The following is a 26,991-nucleotide window of genomic DNA, read 5'->3' on the forward strand; positions in this document are numbered from 1 at the left end:
TCCCATGTTAACTCCTTTGAGTGGTCATGGTGAGATTCTTGGTTTGCAATCCTCATATTCTATGACCCATTGGATGGCTCTAAACCCCTCTAAAAACGCAATAGAAAAGATATGTGGTTCCAAAACCTGATGGGGATTGAACACATGCTCCTAAATCTTAGCCTCATGCATATTACAAATCTTGCATACTTACATTCTCGATTCTCTCATGTGAGTGCCTTGTTTGTCCGAACTCCAACACAGACCCCTTGTGAGTCTTGTCAGACGATACTCTAATGTACCCTTAACACATCTGAAGTGTACATCATGTGCATTCTCAAGTGTCCCAAGCACAAGGAATTTTTCTTGGTATAGGCACACCCTCATGGGTAGGGTTTCTCATTGTCTATAAATGTAAGATAAATGTCATCTTGACATATTTTTTTTTCCCGGGAAAAAGATCCTTCTATTAGTTACAGAAAAAATGCCATAGAGGGCTAGTACAACCACAAAGGACTAAATACAGACTCGACTCATTTAAGGGCTTATCTTGATAATTTTGTGTGGTTGGTAGGCACATAATGCATGTGGTTGCCCGCAAGCTCCCCTTCACTAGTGCTTATTTTATATGAATTTCTGTGTCTGTGAACATAATGCCTGTGTAATCTGTGGATATCCCTGCTCATTTGGAAAGAGGTTTCTCACACTCACCTTAATTACCTTGGAGATAATGATGGAAGATATGACAATAACAGTAATCAGTTGAGAGAGTATGTATTAGTATATTTGCATCATACAAGACTATATGCATGAATCATTATTCTTGTAAATTGCTTTCATGTCAAAAAGGACTTATTGTTTGACCGAATATGAATTGGAACTTCAAATTGGAAAGGCAACATACACTTGCTCGAGTTTATAATTCTCAAGAAATACTGGAGTCCTTGGCTGATTTGAAACTGGCATCAGCTACTGATATCAGTCATATCATAGTTCTTAGGTTTTGCATGATGTGGCAAATTCGTAGCGAGCCATTTGCAGGTACTGAAGTCAATTTTGTTAACACGCACAGAGCAAAGAACATGCTCAGGAAGCTCATCAGACTTGTTCCCCTAATTCAGCAAAACTGGAAGAGTAAGTGCAAATCACAAAAACTTCTCTTTTGAAGCAAAAATAACAGTTATAATGTTAAAGAAACATGTTAAGCATGCAGAGAACTTCTGTATGTTGAACATATAACAAGGGGCGCTTCACAAAGGCCGCCTGCCCACAAAACCAGAGTGATGTGGCACTTCGAGATTGGGCACCCAGATTGGCGCGGCCACTCTGGCATGCCTTGTCTTGCCATGCTGGAGCCTGGCATACTTTGTCTCATCCAGCTGCAAGGCAAACCTGTCCGGCATCCCATGCCAGAAGCCCAAAATCACCCATCTTGCATACATCCAAAAAATATTCTTCTCATGGGAAAAGTTGTTAGTTTTTGGCCTGCCTTTGTGAAGGGCATGTGTACAGTAGAGACACTAGAGATCCCAAGTTTAATTGCTTTTTTTTTTAAATCCCAAGAAAAGATCTTTGCATTAGTTTAAAATACACTTCTACTCAAAAGTACATTAGACCCTCTATAAAGGTAAAATGTACAATGATTGATTGATTGATATATATATATATATATATATATAATTTTTTATTATTATTTTTTGGGGGGGCCCAAGGGGGGGAGGGGGGGGGGGGGGGGGGGGGGGCGGGGGTGATGCTGTTGTCCATTCATGGCTAGCTGTAGGATAAATCCTCCTCACGTAGCCACTCTCTCACATAATGATAGTGAACTTTGTCCTTGAGCTTCCCGGCAACAGCCACAACACTCCACTATTTGTGAGTTCAGGTGTAGCACCCTCCTGACTGGCATACAAGTCTACCAACAACCTTTTAACCCATTACAAACTCAACCTTGGTTGTGAAGATTCTCAGCTTCACAAGATGATGTTGCCACAGTAGGTTGCTTCTTGCTAAGCCATGAGACGGAAGAATCCCCTAACAAAAAACATTTACCACTGGTGGACTGTCTAGTGTCAAAGTCTTCCAACCCAAACTGAATCATTGTAACCACATGGCTGAAAATCATAGAACAATCCAAGTGATTGTGTGCCCTAGATGGCTTGCCAACGCTTGTACCTGGGCTGTGCATGAACTTACTCGACAAAGAAACACCATTAGATATGTATGGCCATGTTGCACAGATATATAAGAAATCCAACAAGCTCGCTATAACCAGTGGCATTAAATGGTTCACCAGAATCAAATCTACTTAGTCTCAAACCTGTGTCTCAACTGGAGTGGCAATAGCCTTGCAATCCTCCATGCAAAACCTCTTCAAAATCCCTCTAAGATACTTGGACTGAGACAAAATAATGCCATCTTCTTGCTGCATAAACTGACTGCATAAATAGTAATGCAACTAACCAAGATTTCATCTCTTCTACCAGCCCTTGTTCAACTCTCAAATGGAGCTGAAGGTTTACTCTCCTGTAGTGTACAAAACAACCATCTAGGGACTGTTTTTTCCTCTTCAATGGCTGTCCTTCTTCCCTTACAGCATCCCCTACATTTGTAGACATCTCAGGCTCATCCATGTGCTGATTTACATGACCATCTAACTTTCAGCCTGCTGTCCTGAATTTTCAGGAAGTGGCAGGGGCAAGAATGACCATAAACAATGTGTTGAGAGCTTGCAATAGCTTGCTTATCTGAAGTAGAGAGGCTGAAAATGATTTTCAGAAAACACACCATCCCTACTAGTGAAACCTTGTGTGTAGAGAGGTTATACAACCTGTAACCTTTACTCTCAGCACTGTAGCCCACAAAATTGCATTTTTTCCTTGTCATCAAGCTTGGTGCTCAACTCGTGAGGCACATGTGCATATGCCGTACTACCAAAGATACGGAAGTAATCCACCTTTGGCTTTTTGTTATACCAAGCCTCATAAGGCGTGATAGTCTTCAAAGCTTTAGTAGGGCATCTATTGCCTTAAGCCAAAACTTGTGTGGCAAACCTTCTTTGACCATACATCTAGCCATTTCCATCAAAGACTTGTTCTTTCTCTCAACCACACCGTGTGTAAGGCACCATGCATTGATGCTTGATCCCTCTATTCTGCATAAAAGCCTTGAAAACCTTTGACATGTATTCAGCCCCCTTATATGTGTACGACTTTATTTATTCTCAAAAGTGCTGAAAATGCAGAAAAACCTCAGATTTCTCCTTTATTGGATAAATAAGTAACTGAGCATGCATGATGTGGTTGTTTGTCATAGGTATCCAACCTATACAAACATTTACATAAAGTTCCAAAAGATACGGTCTGATGTCCTTTAGAAGGATCTTTGATGAGGCATTTCTCATCCTTGAATTCAACAACCAAACCCTGTTTGGCAATAGAAGAAACCGACACTAAATTCTTCTAAATTCCTGGAACATGTAACATATCTGACATGCAACTTTGTTTGCCATGGCAAGAATCAAAGTCACTTTGCCAACAACTTTGACAGGGTAGGATGAGTGGCCTGCACATGACACTCCCACCTCCAGAAGCAATCTCCATGCTGCTAAATACATCTCTCCTCGAGGTGATATGGCAGGTAGCACTACTATCCTGAGTGCTCATGATCTGAAGCACGGACATACATATCAAGAGAAGTAGATACATCATCCTTAATCTCTTCCATAATCAAGAAAGTCCAATTATCTTGCAAAAGATTGGTTGATTGCTCGTGCTTACTTTACGAGGCATCTGAAACTACATTACCAGACATTTTCTTCTCACTAGCAAGTCTTTCCCAACACTAACTAATGTAATGTCCTGGCTTATGACAGTAGTGACATTTCCCCGTCTTTTGGACTTACAAGCATCACCTTTCCTTGACAAATCCACCTAGAGGACTGCTACACATTTTCAGCCTTAGTGGATTGTTGCGCCCATCATGCCCACAAGATTTGGTTTTGCCCTTATCCTTAGCTGGAAATGCCAGATCTCCGCCATGGGTGCTTGAAAGATTAGCTCTTGTCTACTCTTCTTGCAAAAGCCATCCCACTAACTCATCAAAGCTGATGGGACTGGCACCTCCTCTCATCAAGAGATTGGGAGAGGTATGGAAATTGAGATAGGGATACATCCCTTCAAGAGTATCCCATGCATCTTTGGCTGTCCTGGATGACTGAATATGCAGAATGATAGACCTTTTCAATGACAAGGCTATCAAAGGCATTGCTTGTGCATCCTGAGAATCCCACCTTTGATCTGCATTAGGAGGTGGTACATCAGGTTCAACAATTGTACCAGAAGCTACTCTTTGAGAATTTGTGCTGGCACAAGGTGTAGCTGGTTGAATGGTGGTTGAGTGTGTGTCTTCACCAGACACAATACCCAACAACCCTTTAGCTACCAGCAAATTCCATAAGGAGAAGTTACTGCCACCAAGCTTATCCTCTTGCAACAAAACACCAAACACATCTAGTGCACCCTGTGCCATGTCTGTAACTACACCATTGAAATACTCTTGTGCAAGTACTAGTGCGCCAAAGATGTGCCAAATAGAAACTCTTTCCAAAAGAGTTGATGCACCAAAAGGCCAAAAATCTGCAGAGAGATACTGAAAAGCAAATGTACAAAAAAGCTTCTGAAAGTTTACCCGAATTGAGATTGAAGCTCTTGAATTCACGGATCAAGAGAAGATGACCTGCTGCAGGCTAAATTTCTAGCTTGCTGACATGGCTCATCCAGCGGCTTCTCCTTTGTCCAGCGCTGACAGAGGTTCCTCCCACTCCAACGGCTGTTGTTGCTTCTCCTTGGCAGCACTGTGAATAGATGGATGCGGCGGACTTCATGACGATGGAGCTATTGACAGACAAAACGGAACGACAACAGATAGAACGACAATACTATTGAATGGACGGCAACAAAACTGTCGATGAACGGACGAAACGACAAACGGAATGTCATCAACGGAAGTTTGTAGATGAAAGTTGACGGAATCTCTCTCTGTCGATGGAGATTACATACGTCGATAGAGACGGAATGCTGGACAGACGAAAATCCGGCGAATCTAATTATGTACGGACGAAAATCCGTGCAAGACGGAATTGTAGTGTACAGGCCTGGCTAGGGTTTCCTGCACACCAAGCTAAGGAGTGTGTGTGCAGAGAGAGAAGAGAAAGAGATAGAGAGAAAAAAACGACTGCGAGAGAGAGAGAAATGAAATGAAATGAAATGTTATATTAACGTCTTCAAAAGGCCATAATGACCTATGAGACCAAAAGTTACATCATGGTGGATCTGATACAATGTCTGGATAAAAAACCCCAGAAAATGAAAAATAAAGATGATACTACTGGCACCTAGAAAATGAAACTGGAACTGGAAGGTACACTATGGAGGTACCTCCATCTCATAATATGTGCCGCATCGGACACTGGCGGATCTCCTCAATATCCTCCTCAATATCCTCAATAGAGAGAGAGAGAGAGAGAGAGAGAGAGAGAGAGAGAGTGTCAAATGATTTGCACGACTCAATGATGTTGATTAATGTTATTCTAAGTACACCAAGTACATGCTTTTTTATAGGCTTGGTTGAGCTTTATCTTCGATTAAATTAAAGGCCTAAATCAAAGAAGATAATATCTACCTAAAAGGTGTTGACATCACTGCTTAGCTAAAAGGTTTAAGAAAGTGTTCCCATGTGTCCACGCTTACTCATAAGAATAGGGCAATACGAGGGTTATTTAGGAAGAACACATACACACATAAGCAGTGGACATAGATGTTCTACAAGTTTTCTGTAAACACCGAGATCTCATTGTTAACCTTGATAAAACCAAGGTCATGCTTTTCAACACTTCCGTCCCTACACATCCAGATTACGCTTCACATATAGGGGAGCCCCAGTGGAGATTGTCCCATCATGTGTACCTTGGAGCTACTTTTAGTGGCCCTCGCTTTACCATGACCACAACAACACACACTAGATATGCAGCTTTGGCCCTACTTGATCGAAGTTGCTTCCAGGCCCATTTCCAGGAGCCCAATACAAAGGGTTGGCTCTTTGACACCCTCATCACACTAGCCTTGATGTATGGAGCACCTTTTTGGGACCAGATCTATCAAAGCAGGATTGGCAGCATGTGGAGAGGCCTTGGGTCATGACGTTCTCTCGCATGATTCACAGCAAACCATCGCTTTCACATGCGATCATTCAGGTAAAATTCGATGTCGCCCCGATGGTGGTGGGACATACTCAGTCAGCTACCTCCATTGCATTAGCACGATGAGCCCCCACAGATACCCGAGGCTTGCCTTGGAGTCCTCATGACAACTCGCACTTGAGCATGGTACGCCCAAGTTTCCAGTTGGTTTTCAAGACACGGGCTCCGAATGGACCACCTCCCACCTCTTCAGTACAACCTGGACTCCCCTTTTCTCCAGCTCCCCCATGAGGACGTCAACCAAACTATCTGGTTTGACCTCCTTAGCCTCCACATACATAGTACATGGATTGCACCTTCGGAGCTCCCACCGAAGATGCACTTCTACAGAGATCATTTCCCTAGGCTCACAGAGGATAACTTCATCCAATGGCTAGGCTACCTGGGTATTCACATGTACATGCCAAACGGATTGCGATTGGCCAGCAACGGGCATCCTTCCACCAACTACAGGTGGAGACAAGGAGGACAGAACACATATTCAGAGATGGAGAGCTCATACAGAGACCTCAGGACGAGAGGATTTGCTGATTATGCCATATGGGGGTTTGAGACAGGAGCACAATACCTGTCACTGCCCAATGTACTATCAGATCTGCCAGGAAGAAACTGGTGATGGTCGCCTAGAAAGGAAGGAGGAGTGATGGCTATGGCCAACACTCTCTTAGGAGTGTATCTCTCTGTCTACGAAGCTCCAGTAGGAAGAGTCCCAGGCACCACAGGATACCTCAACTCCACCTCATCCCCAGGGAGTCAGTTGGGAGCGCAATTGTGTGCTTCGATGTGCCCGGCGTCCCCAACCCACGGGACACCAACCAAGATCCTCCCATCAGCTCCACATCCAGGACATGCTCCACCACCATCACACCACCTTCCCAAGTACCATGACAAAAGGGGACCTCTCAACCATACTCAGTAATCCCATGCTCGACATACTTGAGAGAGGTGTACCCTCTACTATTGGAGGATGATGTGCCCCACGTCTTCATATTCTCATGTACTCCATGATGAGAGTCTCTTGTACTAGTGCTTATACCCCATGTACTTCCCCATATCATTGTATCAGCCTCTACTTTCAGAGAGCTATGTTATTTGTACTTGTTTTTTCCATGATGAGACATACCATGGATAGCATTGTATCATTTTGGTCTCATAGCTCCATTGGGTCTTTAGGAGATGATTAATATAACTTTCTTTCTTCTTTCTTCTTTCTTATGTCTCTCTCTCTGCTGAGATGACCTGTGCGCCTCTGCTCTATGAGCACCCACCTGCATGCCTCTGCCCGCCTCCATGCGCACCTCTGTAGGCTGCCTCGCTGCCCTGTGCGCAGGCCACCTCGCTGCTCTGCTCCGCCCGCCGTTGTAGGCTGCCTCGCTACCCTGTGCGCAGGTCGCCGGCCCTTTTCCCACCCACCCTTGCTTGCTGCTCTGCTCTGTCCATTGCTGTAGGCTGCCTCGCTGCCCTGTGCGCAGGTCGCCGGCCCTTTTCCCACGCACTCTTGCTCAGGCCCCCAAGGCAACAACTAGTAGGGGAAAACATGTCTCAACCCTTGGAGGGGGAACAAGATGGTGAGACAACCTTTCACACCCCCACGAAGGCACCAAATGCCTACCGCAGAAGACTGAGGGAAGGAATCATGTCCCCTGGCTCACGAAGGATTACGAAGATGGCCCGACGAGATGAGGCCCTTTATGAGGAGATACAGCTTCACATAAGGAGAGAGATGAACACCATGTGACAGGAGCTTGAAAAGGAATAGACCGAGCAGATGCATGCCCAAAGGAAAGTGATATACGAAACACTGAAGGAAGAGATATATGTCCAATTGAAGGGAGAAATGTAAGCCCAAGTACGGGTTGAGATGGAATTAGCCCAAGCCTTGATGCACATGGAAATGAAAAAAGAGATGCAGAAATAGAAGGATGACATGCTCCGAGAGATTGGCACAACAGTTGCATCGTACGAAGGCGCTTTGAAGACATGTATGGCTGACCGCGAAAAAGACATCACAGAAATGCAAAACACTTTGGAATCATGTAAGGCAAAAGTGGCTGCAGGTGAGAAGGAAATGCATTCATGGGCTGAAATTGCTAGTGCCACAAAGAAACAAATTGAGGAAGTCAACCCATGGATTGAAGTAGTAAAAAAACAAAAGGATACACCAGTCAATAAAGTAGAGGTGATGAATGCTACATTGGAAGAGGAAGCCAAGAGACGGGCACGTGCCTTACATGTACGTGTAGTTGGGTGGGAAGATAAGGGAAATCCCCAAGAGGATGCAAAAGCTCTTGCAACAAAAATTGGAGCCACTGATGTACCCATTACCGGAGCATGGCGAGTAGGCAGAGATGAAACTAGGGCAAAGATATTGATCATCAGGTTTGGTGACTTGGAGAAGAAGGCCTTCCTCTCCAAAAGGATGGCCCTTAAGGGGGAAAAGATTTATTTGGATGAGGACCTTACACCAGCACAGATAGCACACCAAAAGGAACACATGCCGCGTGTGCTTGAGGCAAGGAAAGAGGGGAAATGGGCGGTATACAAAGATGGCCGAGTCATCATTACAGAGAGGAGGCCCGCTTGACGCTGCGTGGCCTATGAGACCTTGCGATTCACGGTGTGGAATTGCAATGGAGCCCTTAGAACAGATGCAAGATACTTTGAGGATACTTTCAGACACAGTGATATTGCTATGTATACGGAGACCCATCAGTGCACAAACAAGAGGCTTCCTGACGTACGGGATTATAGATGGGAATCAGTTTTCCACCCTCAGCCACGCACAGTGGGAGGTACCAGAGGATCTGGAGGAGTGGCAATACTTTACAGGGAGGAGCTTCATGACAAAATACATGTGGTACATAGAGATGCAGATGCGAGGTACATGTGGGTCCGAATATGCAAAGAGGGGCTCCGTGAGCTATATGTGGCGGTATGCTATTTTCCCCCAGCCCACTCCAGGTTTGCACCATCAGGAGAGTCGCCCTATATACCACTATATGATGATATCATGAGGTTTGCCAGCATGGAAGACATATTACTATTGGGAGACTTTAATGCACGTACAGGCACAGAGCAGACAGAGCTGTATGATACTCAAGAGGCTATGTACCGGGAGATCACGGCAGAGCATGTAGGGTTGCAGAGATCAACACAGGATGAGGGGGAGATTACAAATTATGGCAGGCATTTTCTCACACTCGGGAGTGCACATGGGTTGGTCATATACAATGGCTTATCGAGATGGTAAGGATCAGATGCCCTCACACACTGGAACTCTAAAGGGGGAGCAAGCACAGTGGACTACTTGATGGGATCTCCTTCATTTATACCTGATGTGCGGGGTTTCACGATTTCCAGTAGGCCCATTGGCATAGCAGCCGATCATGCATACCTGAGTTTCACACTAGTAGGTAGATCCCCGAGAGAGGCCAGCCACTCATCTACCTAGGTACCCGAGATATTAGTTTACACGTGAGACAGTTGGGGTTTACCGAGATGCAGTATCTGATGGCTTGTTCGCTTTAGACCCGCATAGCCAACTGGACGAGATCACGAGAGGATTGGCAGGTGTACTACATGCATCCGCCTCATATACGTTTCCCTGAACTATGACCCCTTCCACCCACCCCCGCAGCACTGCCCCACAAAACAATTGGTATGATGATGAGTGTCATGAGACACGAGCACAGCCACAGCATGAGATTGCCATTGGGTCTCACACGCATAGACAGGCCAGGATGATCTTTCGGCACCTTGTGCGGAGGAAGAAACGAGCCTATCTAGCTAAGCTAGAGGAGGAGATCTACCAACTCTTCCTGGGGAAGGACAGCAAGAGGGCATGGAAGATGTTTCAGGAGAGACAGCCTAGTACTCCGATTACAGAGGCATGGCATACTTATGCTAGAGTTCTATATGATGCACCAGGACAGCCCCCCACCCCCCCTCCACTGGGAGCTAGACTGGCTAGCAGCACCTTTTTTACTATGCGGATGGTGCTAGATGCGATAGTCAGGTTACAGCATGGAAAGGCACAGGATCATGATGAGCTAGTTGGAGAGCACTTCTCATATGCACGAGACACTTTGGCTCCGCTCATCGTACATGTGTTTAATTGTGCCATTTGTCAGGGTTTCCCGACACGCTGCACAGAGCATATCATTGTACCACTCTTTAAGAGTGGGGACCCCATGATACCGGGCAACTACAGGACGATCATGATTGGTCATTACTTGGTCAAACTATATGACTCTATACTGGAGTCGGAGCTGAGCCGATGGGCAGAGAGGCATGGTCATCGAGTACATGGACAGGCTGGCTTCACGACTGACACTTAAGGAACTTATTGAAGAGGGCAAGGCACAGAAGAGAAGGATATATTGCTGCTTTGTGGACTTCCGCAAAGCCTTCGATACCGTACCACGTGCCAGGCTTATGCACAGATTGCATGACATTGAGGTACCCGAGGATATGCAGTGGGGGATATATGCTTTCAGAGCCATTATTGCTCGGCATCGGACACGCCCACCTCGCTTCTACGACCTCTCCATTCTAGACAGCCCCATGGCGGAGATAATTGATCGAAGGAGAGCGCAACACTTCAACTAATCAGTATACATGGTTCTACCTGATATACATTTTTCAATATTTTCCAGTATTTTCTACTCAGTATCATCTCGGAGTCTTACAGTGCTGTACTTATAACTGTAGGAAAATCAATTTATTGTACTTTTTGGTCTCATTTAGTTGTTCTCTTTGATGAGACACCAACTTCAGATGTACTCTCAGTTTTGGTCTCATAGGCCATTATGGCCTCTTAGAGACGTTAATATATCATTTCATTTCATTTCTTCTTCTTTTTTCCCCTGAAATGGTGTTTTATATTATATGTAAAAATGTACATCAGCCACAGCTCTCGACAGAACCTATGGCCCCAAAAAAACCCCCACAAAAGATCCTCTAAAGGATCATGACCATGCAAACCTGTACACTAATAAGAAAGCCTCCTAGCCAAATAAGCATCCCAAATAAAAGCATCAAAGATGAGCCAGCCAAGCCGCCGTAGACCATAACGAAATAACATCTGCATCCAGTAGCTGAGCTGAGAGAAGAGAAGAAAACTATCAAAGCAGCAAACCGCGGATACGTAGAATGTGCCCATGTATTCCAGACAAGGAATCAAAGATGAACCCATTCCGTGTAGTCCAAATATGCCAAAGTCCTGTCCATCTAAGGAAATGGAATATCACAAGGTGACTGTCCGAAGTAATGACTTAAAGACAAATCCCAAATATCCACCGATGAGCCGAAACAGTAGACCTCTCTACTGCCTCTCCTAAACGCGAGAGACAAAAGACCAAATCTGACGGGCCACTAGACAACTCATGAACAGATGCATAACTGTTTCAGTGCATGTCGTGCAGAAGAAGCAAGAGGCCAATGTAATTTTACGACGGCTGAGCTGATCCCGTGTAGGTAACCCTCCCACCAACATCCTCCAAATGAAAACCTTACCTCGGTAAGGGAGTTTAGACTGCCAACCACGCATAAGAGTTTTCTGCCACCATGATTTAGACTTGTGCAAATCACACACCTTATTGGCCTTGGCTGAAACCCAATCTTTCTCTGATACGAGCTTATGATAGACCTGGTTAGCTGAAGTGATATCAAGTCACCAGATTTACATAGTGCCCAATCAAGCCAAGGCTGATTTGCAGATGGCCGAGGCAATGGAGTAAAAGGCTCAACTGCATGCATGATGTCAACCCATAGTGGCTGAAATGTCCGAGGAACCCTAAAGTGCTGCCGAATACCACGAAACGAATATGGCCTGTTAACGACCAGGTATCACAATTCTGGGATTCTAACCAAGCCTAACCTGACCATGCGGTTGAGTCGTATGCGTGAAGCATCTCTGTCCGGCCAAACAATGACACGCGACTCCACAAATGTTTCGAACTGCAAAGAGTTCAAAAGTAGTCTTTCATGACCAGGATCCCACCGAGCCAGTAGTAGAACTTCATGCCAAGAAAGGAGAATATGCGATAAATGTGAGATGAGCGAATACGGACAGAATGAGCCGCATTCACAATGTCCCACCATGAAGCCTGCACGCGTGTCCGTCCATGTGACAATCCCTCCAACTCAATCAAGTCACGAGCCATGAATACCCAAGGCTGCTCCTGCAAACACATATCCTAAAAAAGCGCCCACCTACGCGCCACCATATGCAAGCGGACATCCAGTAAAGCAGCCCCACCCATTCTTTTGGGCGTCGTAATGTGATTACAAGCTATCCATGTTTAACCCATAATATTTCCTTGCCTCTTCCACAACATAAACCGAATGGGAGCAACCAAACGGAGAAGAGATTTGTGCGTCCAAGGTAGCAAAGGCAAAAAATAGGAAATCATGCTAAGCATAATAACCCGAGCTACCTTAACCCTCACGTGCATAGGCCACCCTTGAGCTTTTCAATACACAAATTTATCCGAGATCCGAGCAGAAATCCAAGCAAGAAGCGCTTGGGGGTCCACATCCACACCCACCGGATACCCAAGATGACGAACAATGTCTCCTGGATGCACCACACGGCCTTGCCACCCTAATGCCTCAAGATCAAATTCCGTGCATACAATGAGGGCTGATTTTGTTGAATTTATTTTCAGCCCAGAAGCCAATGCAAAATTATTCCGTGCATACAATGAGGGCTGATTTTGTTGAATTTATTTTCAGCCCAGAAGCCAATGCAAAATTATTCCAAAAAGCCTCCATAGCTCTCCTATTGTTTAACTAAGAGATATATGGCTCTCAATCCACCTTAACCATCCCTTGCGAGAAGACAGAAGTAAAGAGTGTTCAATTGCTATCTTTTTGAAGAGTCGCTCCCCTACGCCTACGCACCTCATAATCTACATGCCAAATATATACATAGTTCTCTACGTTCTCTTAATCCATCTCTGAAGTAACTCTATATGCACCATATGCAATTAAACGCAAACCTATCTCATTTAACTCATTAATGTGAATCGCCAAAGTATTTGGGCAAGTAAAAATCCCTTCTCTATGAGCACAAGAAAATGGACTTTTATTTATCCTCATTGTAATGAGAGCATGCCAAGATGCCAAATTTTCTCTTGTTTGGTAAGTGTGGATGCTTGTATCATGTGTAATAAAAAGGTGGTTGCGGTTCCATAGAAAGTCTATGACCTGTTGTCCACAACATGTAGTCTAAGAGAGAGAGAGAGAGAGAGAGAGAGAGAGAGAGAGAGAGACCTTTAAAATACCAAACACATTACATAGCCTTATATATGTATGTGTGTGCACTTGCATGCGTGTGCTGACACGTGGACTAAAAACACTCCTAAGATTCAACCGAAAAGTAACGATTTCAATTCAAAGCAGACATTGTCATGTATGAGCTGTTTGCAAGGTTTCATGTGGATGTAAGTCTAATCTGTAGCCTGTGATTTCAGGTGGTCAGTCTAGTAAGGGCTCAGTTACTGTAGGGGAGCAGCCACCGGCGTTGGACGGATCGGCCACTCCATTGGCAGGCATCTCATCGGGCCACAACGAGGCCGGGAAGAACAAGATGCAGGTCCCGCTAGAGGAGAAAAGCGTGGTTAAAACTGAGGCGAAGGAAGCACCATTAACCAGCAAGAACTTCAAGTTGGGGAGTGCAACATCCAGTGCCACTAATATTGCTGCTAGTCTGTGCCTGCCAATTGCTTGCCATGAGGGAGATGTAAACCAACCACTTCACCATGCGATGCCATAGCATCTAGGCGAGATAACATAGGATGAGTGGCAATGGCAAAGAAAAGAGGGCTAAGAGGACAGCCTTGCCGGAGAGAACGGGTGAGAGAAATACCATCCGAAAGTCCTCCATTGAGCATAATCCACACGATAGAGCCAAAGCCAAGTAAATGCACCAAATTAGTCATTTTGGGACCAAAGCCCATGGCTGTCATTAACTGAGAAAGGAAAGACCAGCTGACATGATCAAAAGCTTTTTCAAGATCCAGCTGCACCATCACAATCTCTTGCTTCTTTGCCTTGGCATAATGCACTCCAATTTGAACATTAAGAATATTATGCAAAATATTCCCGCCATGCACAAATCCATATTGATATGGATGAATAAGAGTAGAAAGCACCTTCTGCAGAAATCTTTGTAAAGATTTTATACATAATACCCATAAGTGAGATCGGGCGCCATTGAGCCAAAGAAGTAGGCGAAGGGACTTTGGGCAACAAACGAAATATGCCCAACTTCCAATCGGCACACATATATCCCTCATCCCAAACCCTTTGACAAATAAGCGTCAAAGGCTCTGCAAGCTGATCAGCATATTTTCGGAAAAACTCATTTGTCAAACCATCCCAACCAGGGCTCTTTCCCATGGGAAGTTTGGAGAGACAGGCTTCCACTTCCCCTTGAGTAACAGGAGCATCAAGCTGAACCGCCACATCAGGGTCAACTTGATATCGTACTTCAGCAAACAATGCCTCTATACAAAAACAGCATGTGGCTCTTCTTGAGTCGCTTTTAAAGGGCTTGCATGCGTTCATGTTTACTGACTCTATGGATGCTGAAGTTGTGGATGCCATAGAATGGCCGAAAAAGGAGCTATCAGGGGTGCAGGAAGCACAATATGTTCGCTTTAAACTACTTGCACGTCTTGATGCTTTGCGGGATGCTAACTGTCAATCTCATCGCTTCTATGATAAGTTGCATCAAAAACATATGTGTGAGAATATTGTTAGGCTGATGGATGCCCAAGGCAACCTTGTTACTCAACCTTCTGAGGCTATTCAGCATTGCATCAGATTTTATGAGGATTTGCTTGCTCCTCGAGAGGATGTCTCGCTGGCTATCCTGGCTGCAAGGGAGTCATTAGCAAGACCATAATGCCGCACTAATTTCCGAGTGTTGGTAAGGAACACCAGCCAAGCATGATAATCAGCCATGGACACTCTTGTGGAGAAATGTCGTATCAACTGACGCATATAAACATCAAAAACTTCATGCTCCAAAAAAGTGTGATTTAAGCGCAAAGGCAAGCGTCCCAACAAGCCTTTATATGCATCCACATAGACCATTTCAAACACAAGCAGCCAATGATCCGAGAAAACATGTTGCTAATCAACCATCATAGTAAGAACCTCTGGCAAAAAGAGATCTTGATGTAAAATATACATCCTATCCAATCTAGCATAAGTGCCCCGAAACTGTTGTGAGGCATAAGTGTAACCCCTTTCATCTGGATGCAACCAAGACCACATGTCTTGTTTTAGCGACCTTGCTGCAAAAGCTTCCCACGCCATTCTCTCCGGGCCATCCATTACAGAATGAGGCGATGTGGCTTGCTCCCTCGAGACACACATATTAAAGTCTCCCTTCACAAAGCCAGGATGAGAGATTGAAAGAGCACACAAGTCATTCCACACAGCAAACGGCGTGCACGAGCATTATTTGGAGCATACACCCCTAACAACCATAAAGGCGTATCATCCCAAACAATCTGTATCACTAGAAATCTTCCATGAACATATTGAATCACAAGAGAAGGCTGAAACTGTGAACGAACAGCAAACATAACACCTGACTGCGAAGCAGTATGTCCGTTGTAGAAAACATGAAACCCTTATATACATAGGCTTTGCCAGCCAACTTATGCTGCTTATGTTCAACTGCACACAAAACATCCCAACCATGACAAAAAGTTGTACGCCAAAGCCTGAACTGCTTTTGGCGCGAAGAAATACCCTTTACATTCCATTGTACAATTTTCATAAGCCTTCCCAGAAAAGGAATCAACAAGGCCGTGTACTAGGCCCACGACAATCTGCCAAATCACGAACCTTTTGAAGCATTGCATTTTTAGACATGGTATTTGTGATCTCAGACTGCCCTTGGAGTTCCCAAGCACGTGCCGAAGGGTAATGACCATCCCATGGCGAGATGACTTCACCCTTCGAACCAAACACAAGAGGCAATTGTTGTTGTGCTTCTTTTGTTAGGCGACTTCTAATAGGATAGCGTTCTACTCTATCAACCCCAAGAGCCCCTGTACCCTAAGAAAGTTGGCCTCCCGGTCTGTTGCTGGGCACCTGAACCCAAAGGGCGACGAGCATATGTATGTAAGGGCCCCTGATGAGTACACAAAGGCCCCCGCCAAACAGCATCTGAGAAATCCCCCCGTAGGGCAACAAATCGTGTCTTTTTACCACGTACTTCCACCCATGGCTGCTCAACCTCATTCTGAACATCCACATGTACATCCATGTGTTGGGCATCATGTAAAGGAGCATCATGCTCATCTTCCACGGGCAACTGCCCATCAACGATATCCTCGGTAGCAACAACTTGTTCTTTCTTATTAGGACATTCGGAGACAAAGTGGCCCATCTCACCACATTTGAAACAGTGGCCAGCAAATGTATCCCACCTCAATTCATACATTAAAGGTTGCAGCCCAGCCATATTGACATGCAAATGCAGGAGGAAGGGGGCCGAGTTTTGAGTTGACCACATCAGTCTGCCAGGGGTGTCCTCTCGCCCCGTTTCTTTTTCTCTTCTTTGCGGAGGCTATGAGCATGTATCTGACAGCAGAGGAGGTTGATTTGAGAGGACTCCAGCTCCCAGTCAGGGGGGAGGACCTGCTCGATGCTGAGTTTGCTGATGACACAGGTTTATTTTTGCATGGCCAGGAGGCCAATCTTCAGCGGGCAGAGCAGTCACTCCAGGTTTTTAGTGTAGCTTCGGGAGCATTGATCAATTGGCGCAAGACAGTGGCCTTTTAGATCAGTAGCGCTCCCACTCCGGCATGGAGCCCAGACGTGCCCACTGCTGGGCAATCGGCTGTGTGTCCTCCCAAGTAGTCCCTCTAAAGAAGTCAATAATCTATCTCTGAGTGGACTCCCTGCCAGTTGGGCGTCTACTCCTGATAATCGACTCTCTGAGCCTGCGGATCTCCAGGAGATAAAAACCCAAGCATCGCTGATCACAATAGTCCATGACTCTAGCCAGTGGTCCAAATCCCTCTCTGAAAAGGCAATGGTAGCGCCCTCGAATCTCATAATATGTTGTGCAGCGACAAATGTAGTGCTCCTCCGTCTCTGGCTCTATCCAACAAATCTGACAAATCCTGTCCCCTGGAGGTATGCCTCTAAATCTACCTGTCTCTATCTCTAACTGATGTGAAGAAGTGCGGATCTGCCCAATGGCGCACCTCAATCCATGAGACAAATGGGTATCCATGTAGCTCGGTCTAAGTATAAAGCCATCCTCAGTGGTGCGGAGAAGATGATCTCTATAGAAAGCCATCTTCGTCCCCAACTCCTGTGAGGGTTCTAGCCATGTCCTCCTAGTGTCCAACTGAATGAGGTCCTGTCTGATGACTACTAATCTCAGAATGTGTCAAGGTGAGAGAGGGTGCCTCCAGAGAGTACTGGAAGGGTGGAAGTCTGTCTAAACTGAACCCGTGGAGCTCAAACCAGGATGCTATCTGCGCATACCAATATGAAGTGTCTCCCTCCATGGCTAGCTGATGAGAGGACTCTAAAGCAAGTCGTGCATACCGGTGTCGGGGAAGCTCCCAGGTGCTATGAATGAAGGACACTGATCTGGCAAGAGCCTCGACTACGATCGGTGGTGCTCCCATCTCGGCTCCGATAACCTCATGGGGTACCGACGCCCTAGCCCGAGAGAGAGAGAGAGAGAGAGAGAGAGAGAGAGAGAGAGAGAGAGAGAGAGAGAGAGACTGGCCTCTTGCTTCTTCTGCACGACATGCACTGAAACAGTTATGCATCTGTTCATGAGTTGTCCAGTGGCCCGTGAGATTTGGTCTTTTGTCTCTCGCGTTTGGGAGGCGGTAGAGAGGTCTACTGTTTCGGCTCATCAGTGGATATTTGGGATTTGTCCTCAAGTCATTACTTCGGACAGTCACCTTGTGATATTCCATTTCCTTAGATGGACAGGACTTTGGCATATTTGGACTACACGGAATGGGTTCTTTGATTCCTTGTCTGGAATACATGGGCACATTCTACGTATCCGCGGTTTGCTGCTTTGGTAGTTTTCTTCTCTTCTCTCATCTCAGCTACTGGATGCAGATGTTATTTCGTTATGGTCTACGGCGGCTCGGCTGGCTCATCTTTGATGCTTTTATCTGGGATGCTTATTTGGCTAGGAGGCTTTCTTATTAGTGTACAGGTTTGCATGGTCATGATCCTTTAGAGGATCTTTTGTGGGGGGGTTTTCTGGGGCCATAGGTTCTGTGTGAGCCATGTGGCTGATGTATTTTTTTACATATAATATAAAACACCATTTCACGAAAAAAAGAAAAAAAAGAAAAAAACAAGAAAAAAGAGAGAAATGAAATGAAATGATATGATATATTAATGTCTTCAGAAGGCCAAAATGACCTATGAGACCAAAAAGGTTACAACAATTGGTGGATCTGATACAATGTCTGTGTAAGAAAAGCTAAAAACAACTAAACAACTAACTGAAACTGAAACAACTATGAGGAAAAGTATGGTACTAGGAGCTCCTAATGGATAACATCTGGGAGGAAAACTCCAGCAACAAAGGTAAGCATCATACACATCACTATCCAAAGATGTCTCTCATCGGTCGATGGCGGATATCCTCAATGTCCTCCATGGTGAGTACTCTGACTGGACATCTCCCATGCCGTGCTAGTATGGTCCCGATCCTCTGTTGTAGTCTCCGCCGGTGTCGAGATGGGCCTCTCATCTTGGGGCGCTTGGACCACCCCAGCTCTATAGCCCGATCAATCAGTGTACCTCTGGTGCGGCTATACTCTGGGGCTAGCTGCAATGCCTGCTGGCCTGACTGCTCAATCTCTAGTCGAAAGAAGTCTGTAATCTGCCTCTGTAGGTGTCTCTCCCTCTCTGATCCCCTCCCTCTCAAGAGACCCTCTCTATGTCTACGAAGCTCCAGCAAGTATAATCCGAGGCATCTCTGATCCTGGTATCTCATGACTCTAGAAAGTGGTCCGAAACCCTCTCTAAACAGGCAGTGAAAACGGCCTCGTATCTCATAATATACTGGACAGTGACATATGTAATGTAACTATGTCTCTGGCTCCATCTGGCATAGCTGACAAATCCTGGCCTCAGCTGGTACTCCTCTGAATCTGCCAGTCTCAATCTCTAGCTGGTGTGAGGATGTGCGCATCTGACCAATAGCACACCGTACCCCATGAGAAAGATGAGTATCCATGTAGCTAGGTCTAATCACAAACCCATCCTGCGTGAGCTGGAGAAGATGATCTCTATAGAAAGCCATCTTCGTACCAAGCTCGTGTGTCGGCTGTATCCATGTCCTCCTAGTGTCCAGCTGAATCAAGTCCTGCCTGATAAGTCTGGTAATCTCTGCCCATGTGAGAGAGAGGGAGGGTGCATCCAAGGAGTACTGAAACTCCTGCTCAAGAATAGATGCATATAATCTAGCCAATGTGTGACCAATCATGATGGTACGATAATTCCCACGAAGCATGGGATCCCCTGACTTGAAGATAGGCACAATCGTGGACATATTCCAAGTCTCAGGAAAACCCTCACACATGGCTCGGTTAAACATCATAGCAATAAGCTCTGCAAGCATATCTCTGGCATGAATAAAGTGTTCTGCTACCAAACCATCATGATCATATGCTCTCCCAGTCCTCATCCTGTCAATATCTTTCCTTACCATCTCAGCAGTAAAGAAAGCACATGTCTCTGGGCATGGCTCCGATGGGTCTGGCAGGGGCGGCTGTCCTGCTGCTGTGTACAGGGATGCTGCATACTCACCCCAAATCTCTGTGGAGGTAATGGCTGGTGATGGTGAATGCTCATGGAATAGTCTCCATGCCTCGCCTGAGTCCTGACTCATAAATAACTGATACAAATCCCTCTCTAACTGAGCAAGATAAGCCCTCTTCTTCCGTCGCACTAGGTGCCGGAAGGTAATCTGTGACTGTCTATGAGTGGTAACACCCATGAGCACCTCTCTCTGTAATTTGATCCTCATCATACCAACTGTTCTGGGGCATGTTCCCAGATCTTCTCCGTGTAGGCTGACTATGGGGATATGCCTCTGATGCTACAGCATGAAGCGTCTCTATCAACATCTGAGTGAGCTCATCTAATGGCCGTCCCGGCTCCTCGGCACATAAGCGTCTGTATATCTCATCCGTGTACACGGTGTCAGTCTCCCTCGTAAAGGTATAACGAGTGTGTGTGGAGACCTGTCCCAATGGAGCGGTGCTGAACTGAAATGTGAGTGAAGGACAAGATAGCATGATCCACTGCTATTCCAACCGGCCTAGTGCCTACCATAAAATCCTAAAAAGAGGGAATGAGACCGGGCTGAGCCATAACATAGTCCACTGTACTAGCACCATGCCTATGTGGAAAGCTAGTGAAACCGCCCGATGTCGGGAATCTCTGTAGGCGATTCAGGATGGCCAATCCATGTGCAGTCCCCATGTCTATCAAATACCGCCCATACACTGTATGTTCCTCATCCTGTGAGAGTCTAGATAGGGCCATATCCCTAACATCAAGCTACCTCAACATCTCCTCTGAGGTATCATAAAATACTGTCTGGTTATGGGCGGTCCTGGCATTGAAGTCCCCAGGAGAATGATGTCACCATCCCTAGAGAACTCCCAAATGTCATCCCCATGTCTATCAAATACCGCCCATACACTGTATGTTCCTCATCCAGTGAGAGTCTAGATAGGCCCATAACCCTAACATCAAGCTCCCTCAACATCTCCTCTGAGGTATCATAAAATACTGTCTGGTTATGTGTGGATGAGTGGGCTTGTGGCCATGGGGGCATGGTCGGTATCTTGGTGGGCACGACCTTTTCAGATCGCGCTCTGGTTATTTTGTCCTTAGAGGACCCTTGGAGGCAAGACAGGCACATGAGCTCTAGGATTCCGGACAGCCTCATACACGACCCAAGATCAGCAATAGATATGGGCAGGACTGGACTTTATTTCAGGCTCTACCGCATGCACCCTGGATGTGGGCCTTGGTAAGATCAGCAGTTTTTTTGCAGGAGGCAGCCCAAAGCAGATTGGTGGGATTTCGTGGGTAGGAAAGGAGTCTGAGGAGGGGTCTTAATTCTCTTCAGTGGCTTTAGGAAAGTTCCGTAGATAGCCCTTGGATTGAGAGTCAGCTTGCAGCCGCCCGCACGGAGATCAAATCCATCGAGGAGAGGAGGGTGGAGTATAGGTAACATGCCTAAGCTTCCTTTTGGACCCAAGCCAGTGACAAAGTCACAAGGGATTTCTTAGAGATAGCCGGCCCCCACAAAAGGAGAGATGGTATTCACAAGTTGCATGGCCAGGATGGAGCTATTGTTCCCTGATCCCCCCCATGTGAGAGCCATCACCATGGATTTTTTTTTAATCTCTTCTCACTGGTGCCCCATTATCCTCACACGTGATGGACGCGCACGAGAGGGTCTAGCGTCACGAGAGAGGTGGTTCCCCCTTCTTGTTGACTCCATCCCCCTTCTTATTGACTCCATTCACTGCATAGGAGCTGGCGGAGGCATTGACGGCTTTTCCTAGGAGAAAATGCCCGAGGGTAGACGAGCGTCTAGTCTCTTTCTTTCTTCGACATTGGGACCTCATGGAAGGCGGCCTTCGTGTTGCCGTCACTGAGATTATGATCACAGGTGCCATGCCAGAGAGGCTTTCAGAGGGTTTGATACACTTGATTCCTAAGGAGGGTGGTGACAGCTTGGAGATCCAGCACCCATCGCTCTTCTTGGGACCGCCTACAAGATTTTGCCCAAGGCCATCAGCAGGAGACTTCAGCCTTTTCTCCCTGACTTGATCCATGACACTCAGACAGGTTTTGTTCAAGATCGAGTATTCTGGACATCTTTACCTTCTGGGAGGCAACAGCTTCGGCCAGGATGCGGCAATAGGACCTCATGGTGCTTCTCCTGGACTTTGAGAAACCTTATGATAGGGTTGATTGGAGCTTTCTGGAGAGCATGATGAGCCGGATGGGATTCCCTGTGGAGTAGATCTATGGTTTTTCAAGACTTTACTCAGCCTCTCACAGTCAGGTTCTCATTCAGGGAGCCTGTGGAGACAGATTCCCCCTCCCCCACTCGGTCCGACAGGACTGCCCTTTGGCACCTTATCTTTTCTTATTCGTCGTTGAGGCCATGAGACCGGGCTACATGAATCGCATCTCCCCCTCCGTACTTAGGAGGAGCTGTTGGACTCGGAGTTTGCAAATGACACAGCAGCTTACCTATCAAGAGATGTGGGGAATCTCCAAAGATTCGCTTGGGCGATCGAGATCTTTTGTCGCGCATTAGCGGCGAAGATCCTCTGGCACAAGTCATGTGGCTTCTAGGTAGGCTCTACACCCGCCCTGAATTGGCGCCCAGTTGAGGCTTTCCAGTGGATCCCGAGAGGCACTCTAGTTCTCTATCTTGGATGTCATGTGGACATCAATATCTCCCCAGAGCAACAACTCACCCCTCTTCTTCTAAGCATTCGGATGAACCTTTTGTACTAGAGTTCCACGAGGCTCTCCCTAGCTGGTAGAGTGGTGGCGGCGAATCAGGTCCTTCTTGCCACCATGTGGTACATTACTTCTTGTTGGGCCTTCTCCCGAGCATGCATTGGTCAGGTACGATGGTTGATCCGGAACTTCTTACGGGCCGGTAGTGACGGGAGACCCGCCAAGGCCAAGGTGGCATGGAGAGTGATCATTCAGCCGCGACGTAGAGGGAGCCTAGGCATCATTGACGCTGCTATTCAGAGTCGCGCCCTCTTGGGAAAGCTGATTGTTAGAGGACTCCTTCCCAGCAGTGAGCCTTGGAAGGACTTCCTCTTGGCCCGGATTTCAGCCCGCGCCCCGAGTCTAAGAGGCCCTTGGCTGTAGAGTACCAGATGGATCTTCACAGAGATGTGAGCCCGCAGATTTACCCTTGCCTTTGAGGAAAGATTTGCAACCAGTCTACCCCGAGATGGGGATCACCTCAAGCCAGCCCTTAAGCAGCTAGCTGCAGTTGCCTTAGAGGAGCGTCTTCAGCAGCCTTTGATATGGAACCCCTTGATCCGGTTACCCAATGGCCACATGTTTGGGGGCCAACCTCATGTTTCATGGGACACATTGAGCTTAGGACCTGCCAAGTCCCTTGGAGATTGGCTTGCACACAGGCAATTACCCCCGAAGGTTTAGGAGAGGCTTCACACGGATCCGGGGTACAAAGAAAGAAAGAAAGAAAGATTTTATGAACGTCTTCCAAAAGACTGAACTCGGCCTATAAGACAAATCAGTGTACCTGTGTGGGGTATCCTCTGTCATCCCAACAAAATGAAAAAGTACTGAACTAAAAAGCTGAATCTGGGTGTGCAATAAGTACAATGAGTGGGGGAGGGGATCGAGCTCTACTACTAGGAGAATGCAAAGCTATATGCATGGAGTATACAATCATGATATGCAACCTAGCTAGCTCCATCCTGTACCATACTGGGGGTATAAAATGTTATACATCAACGAAGGGGGTGTCCACAGCTCCCTGAAGAACATGCCTGAGTTTGCTCTGAAGCGAGTCAGTCGCTCCGCACCCTCTCTGTGAAACTGAGCTCTCATCTCTGTCATTTCTCTCTGGTATAGGTGTGGTGTCCGAAAGCCAGATGTCCTCTGTCTTCTACGGGCTCTAAGTGTGTCTGCTCTCTGGAGAGTAATTCCCTACCGTGTAGGGGCTGGGAGTGGGATGGATCTCTGAAAAAATGTAGTAATCTGTGTCTGTCGTCCCCCCTCTGGAGTTGTCTGAGCCTGTAATGATGTCTCTCTGTGACGCTGTATGTCTAGAATGAATCTCCCCAGTATGCGCTGGTCTATTGCCTCAAAGATCTGGCGTAAGGAATGTGGCTCTCTAAATAAAATGGGATATCTCTCTCTGATGGCTGTATATGCTCTGCATCTGCATACATAATGCTCCTCACTCTCCACCTCCTCTCTGCACAATCTGCATACCCTCTCCTCTCAGGAGATCCGTGCTACTCTGCCAGTCTCGATCTCCAATCGATGTGATAAGACTCTAAGCTGACCAATAGCTACTCGGGAGCCGTGTGGTAAAAAGCCCTCCATGTATCTAGGCCTCTATATAAATCCATCATCAGTGATACGCATGAAGTGATCTCTGTAGTACAGCATCTTCGGTGGAAGAGGCTGTGTAGGCGATATCCATGTCTCTCGTGTATAGAGCTGCCATAGGTCTTGTCTCAATACTCTGTTCCTCTCACTATGAGAGAGACGGATATGTGGTGCATCCCTGTCATACTGGAATGGTGGTAGATGATCCCTGTCTAGGCCATGCTGTGAGAACCAATGTGTGACCTGTGCATACCATGATCCTATGTCTCTTGCCTCAGCCAGCTGTCTAGATGGCTCAAAAGCTCTATATGACAATCTGTCCTGTGGCATCTCTCTGAATCTGTCTAGCAGGCATACAGTCTAGAATATGGCCTCTAGGAGGCGCAGCAAACTCTGCTCGAATAATGTCATGAGGTACTAACGATTTGCTCCGTATCATGCGTGCCATCATGAGGGCTTGTGGTCTCTCTATCTGTGTCCACCAATGGGTAGCAAGGCCTGGCGCCCATACCGCTCCTCCATACATCAGTGCCGATGTGACTAATGTGTCAAATAGCCACTCCTTCGTCCGGGGCTCCTAAAAATGCGCCTGGTGGCAGTCTCTCTAGCATAGCCAATGCCGCATATCCCCGTGTCAATCTAGCTCTGGCTGCTGAACCCATGGTGAAGCGCATGGCTGCTGCAGAGAAGGTAACCACTAGGTACACGTATGATGTCACCACCTCCACCTGGCGTCCTGCGAGAGTGAATGTCAGCTGACTCCTGCCCTGTCTCGATGTATGAAAGACCATAACCTTGGTTTTCCCAAGGTTCATAGTAAGACCCTCCGTGTGCAAAAATCATCGAGTGCATGTAGATGCTGCTGTAGACCACCTGAAGACTCAGACACTAATACAATATCATCAGCATAAAGCATAATATGTACTGAGGTACCTGCTAGATCAACTCCATCTCCGCCTCCCCGTGTAATGAAGTCAGCTACCTCATCAATGTATAACCCGAATAGCGTGGGGGAAAGTGGGCATCCTTGCTTCACACCAATGGTGCTAGCAATAGTCTCGGACATACCTCTTGGTCATCTAACTCGCCCAAACACCTGCTCATATAATGCATAGATGCCCCATGTCATATCTGCTGGTATGCCAAGAGACTGCAGGCGCTGAAAGAGCCTCTCTCGTGCATAGTTGCCAGGCGTTTCAGAAACAGCAGGTATGAAACGGGTTTCATACGTTTTGAAACGTTTCATAAAAGGTAAGAAACGGGTACAAAAAGGTTTCATACAAAATAAAAAAACCTGTATATTTTTTACTTGAAATATACAAAAGAAAAAACTGTTGACATAACTTATAAGAGACCACATTGAATTCATTTCAATAAAAACAAAATACATGTAAGATATGATGATATCACAAATCACGTGGGTGATCACTGATGACTAAACAGAAATCAAAAGGATCACCACGTGGGTGATGAGTCATGACTCAAAATCCAAGATCAAAATAAATAACATGTTCAAAGTTCAAACTAAATAACATGTCCAAATAAAATGATACTGGCAGCTGCTAGCTACTATCTGCATCCTCATGCTCATCCTCATCTGCATCTTCTGCCTCTGCAGCCTCACTCTCAAGGTCACTGCCGGTAGCCGAGTCCTCAAATGCCTCATCCTCTAGAGATGCAGGTGCACCACTAGTACTAGCCTCTCGAGAAGATCGTGTAGTGCGAGCCGGAGCCATGATCTCCTCATAGAGCATAGAATAGATGTCTCTCCTCCTGAGGAATGTCGGGAATCTCCTTGCACTTCATAATATCAATCTTATTTGGATTCACTTGGCGAGGCTCAATGGGATGACCCTTTTGTTCTAGCAATCGGAGATTGCAATGACAAAAGACAAGCCTCTCCAATTGTGCTGAGGAGAGTCTATTTCTCTTTTTCGTGTGAAAAAGAGCCCATATACTCCAGTTTCTCTCACAAGGCCCTGAACTGCAATCCTGTGAGAGAACTCTGAATGCAATCCGTCTCTACATTGTACAAAAAAGAATGTTAAGTTAGAGTCAAAAAGAGAGCAGCATTTGAATGTAGATTTTGAAAGAGTAGGACTCAGGAGACAAAGATACAAGATTCAAGAATCAAGAAACCTTACCAAGTTGGGTGTCCCAATACCGTATTTCTCCCACCAAGACACTGTCTCCAACTGTGTCTCCCTGAGCAATGCAGTAGCTCGCCCAAACATATGGCTACCGTTGCGGTAAATGAGAAGCTCATCCTCGAGCTTTCTCATAAGCTGTATATCACCTCCCACTCCCACCAACTTGGTAATGTACTTGACCCATCCTGACTCTAGCTCCTCATTGAGGTATTGCTCCTCATTCCTCCAAAGGGGATGCAAAATATGCATGATGTATGAAAGGAAACGTTTTTTAAGGTTTTTAAAATATGCATGATGTATGAAACGCGTTTCATAAAGGACGAAACGTTTCGAAACGTTTCGTACGTTTCGAAACGTTTCGAACCTGTATGAAACGCGTTTCTATGCAACTGTGCTCTCGTGCTAGTGTGTCAAATGCCTTGCGGAAATCCACAAAGCAGCAATAGAGCT

General features: G+C 46.2%; 1 protein-coding gene across 9 annotated transcripts in view; it reads right to left on the minus strand.

The window, feature by feature from the left end:
- Window positions 1–728: 728 nt before the first annotated feature.
- Window positions 729–26,991, minus strand: part of LOC147612082 (uncharacterized) — a 141,583-nt gene continuing 115,320 nt past the window's right edge. For 8 of the 9 annotated variants that reach the window (XR_015263648.1, XM_086783954.1, XM_086783951.1 and 5 more), the window contains one exon: window positions 729–1,091. Coding sequence is in view for 7 of the 9 variants with exons in the window: in XM_086783954.1 (XP_086640080.1) it covers window positions 945–1,091 (147 nt within the window). In the remaining 2 variants the exon portion in view is untranslated. Of the gene's footprint in view, window positions 1,092–4,665; window positions 4,832–26,991 lie in introns of all 9 variants that reach the window. The other variant, XR_015263647.1, reaches the window with a different exon arrangement.

Source organism: Cibotium barometz, chromosome 46 (assembly GCF_041138505.1).
Source record: "Cibotium barometz isolate CiBa-2024 chromosome 46, ASM4113850v1, whole genome shotgun sequence".
Classification (NCBI taxonomy): Eukaryota; Viridiplantae; Streptophyta; class Polypodiopsida; order Cyatheales; family Cibotiaceae; genus Cibotium; species Cibotium barometz.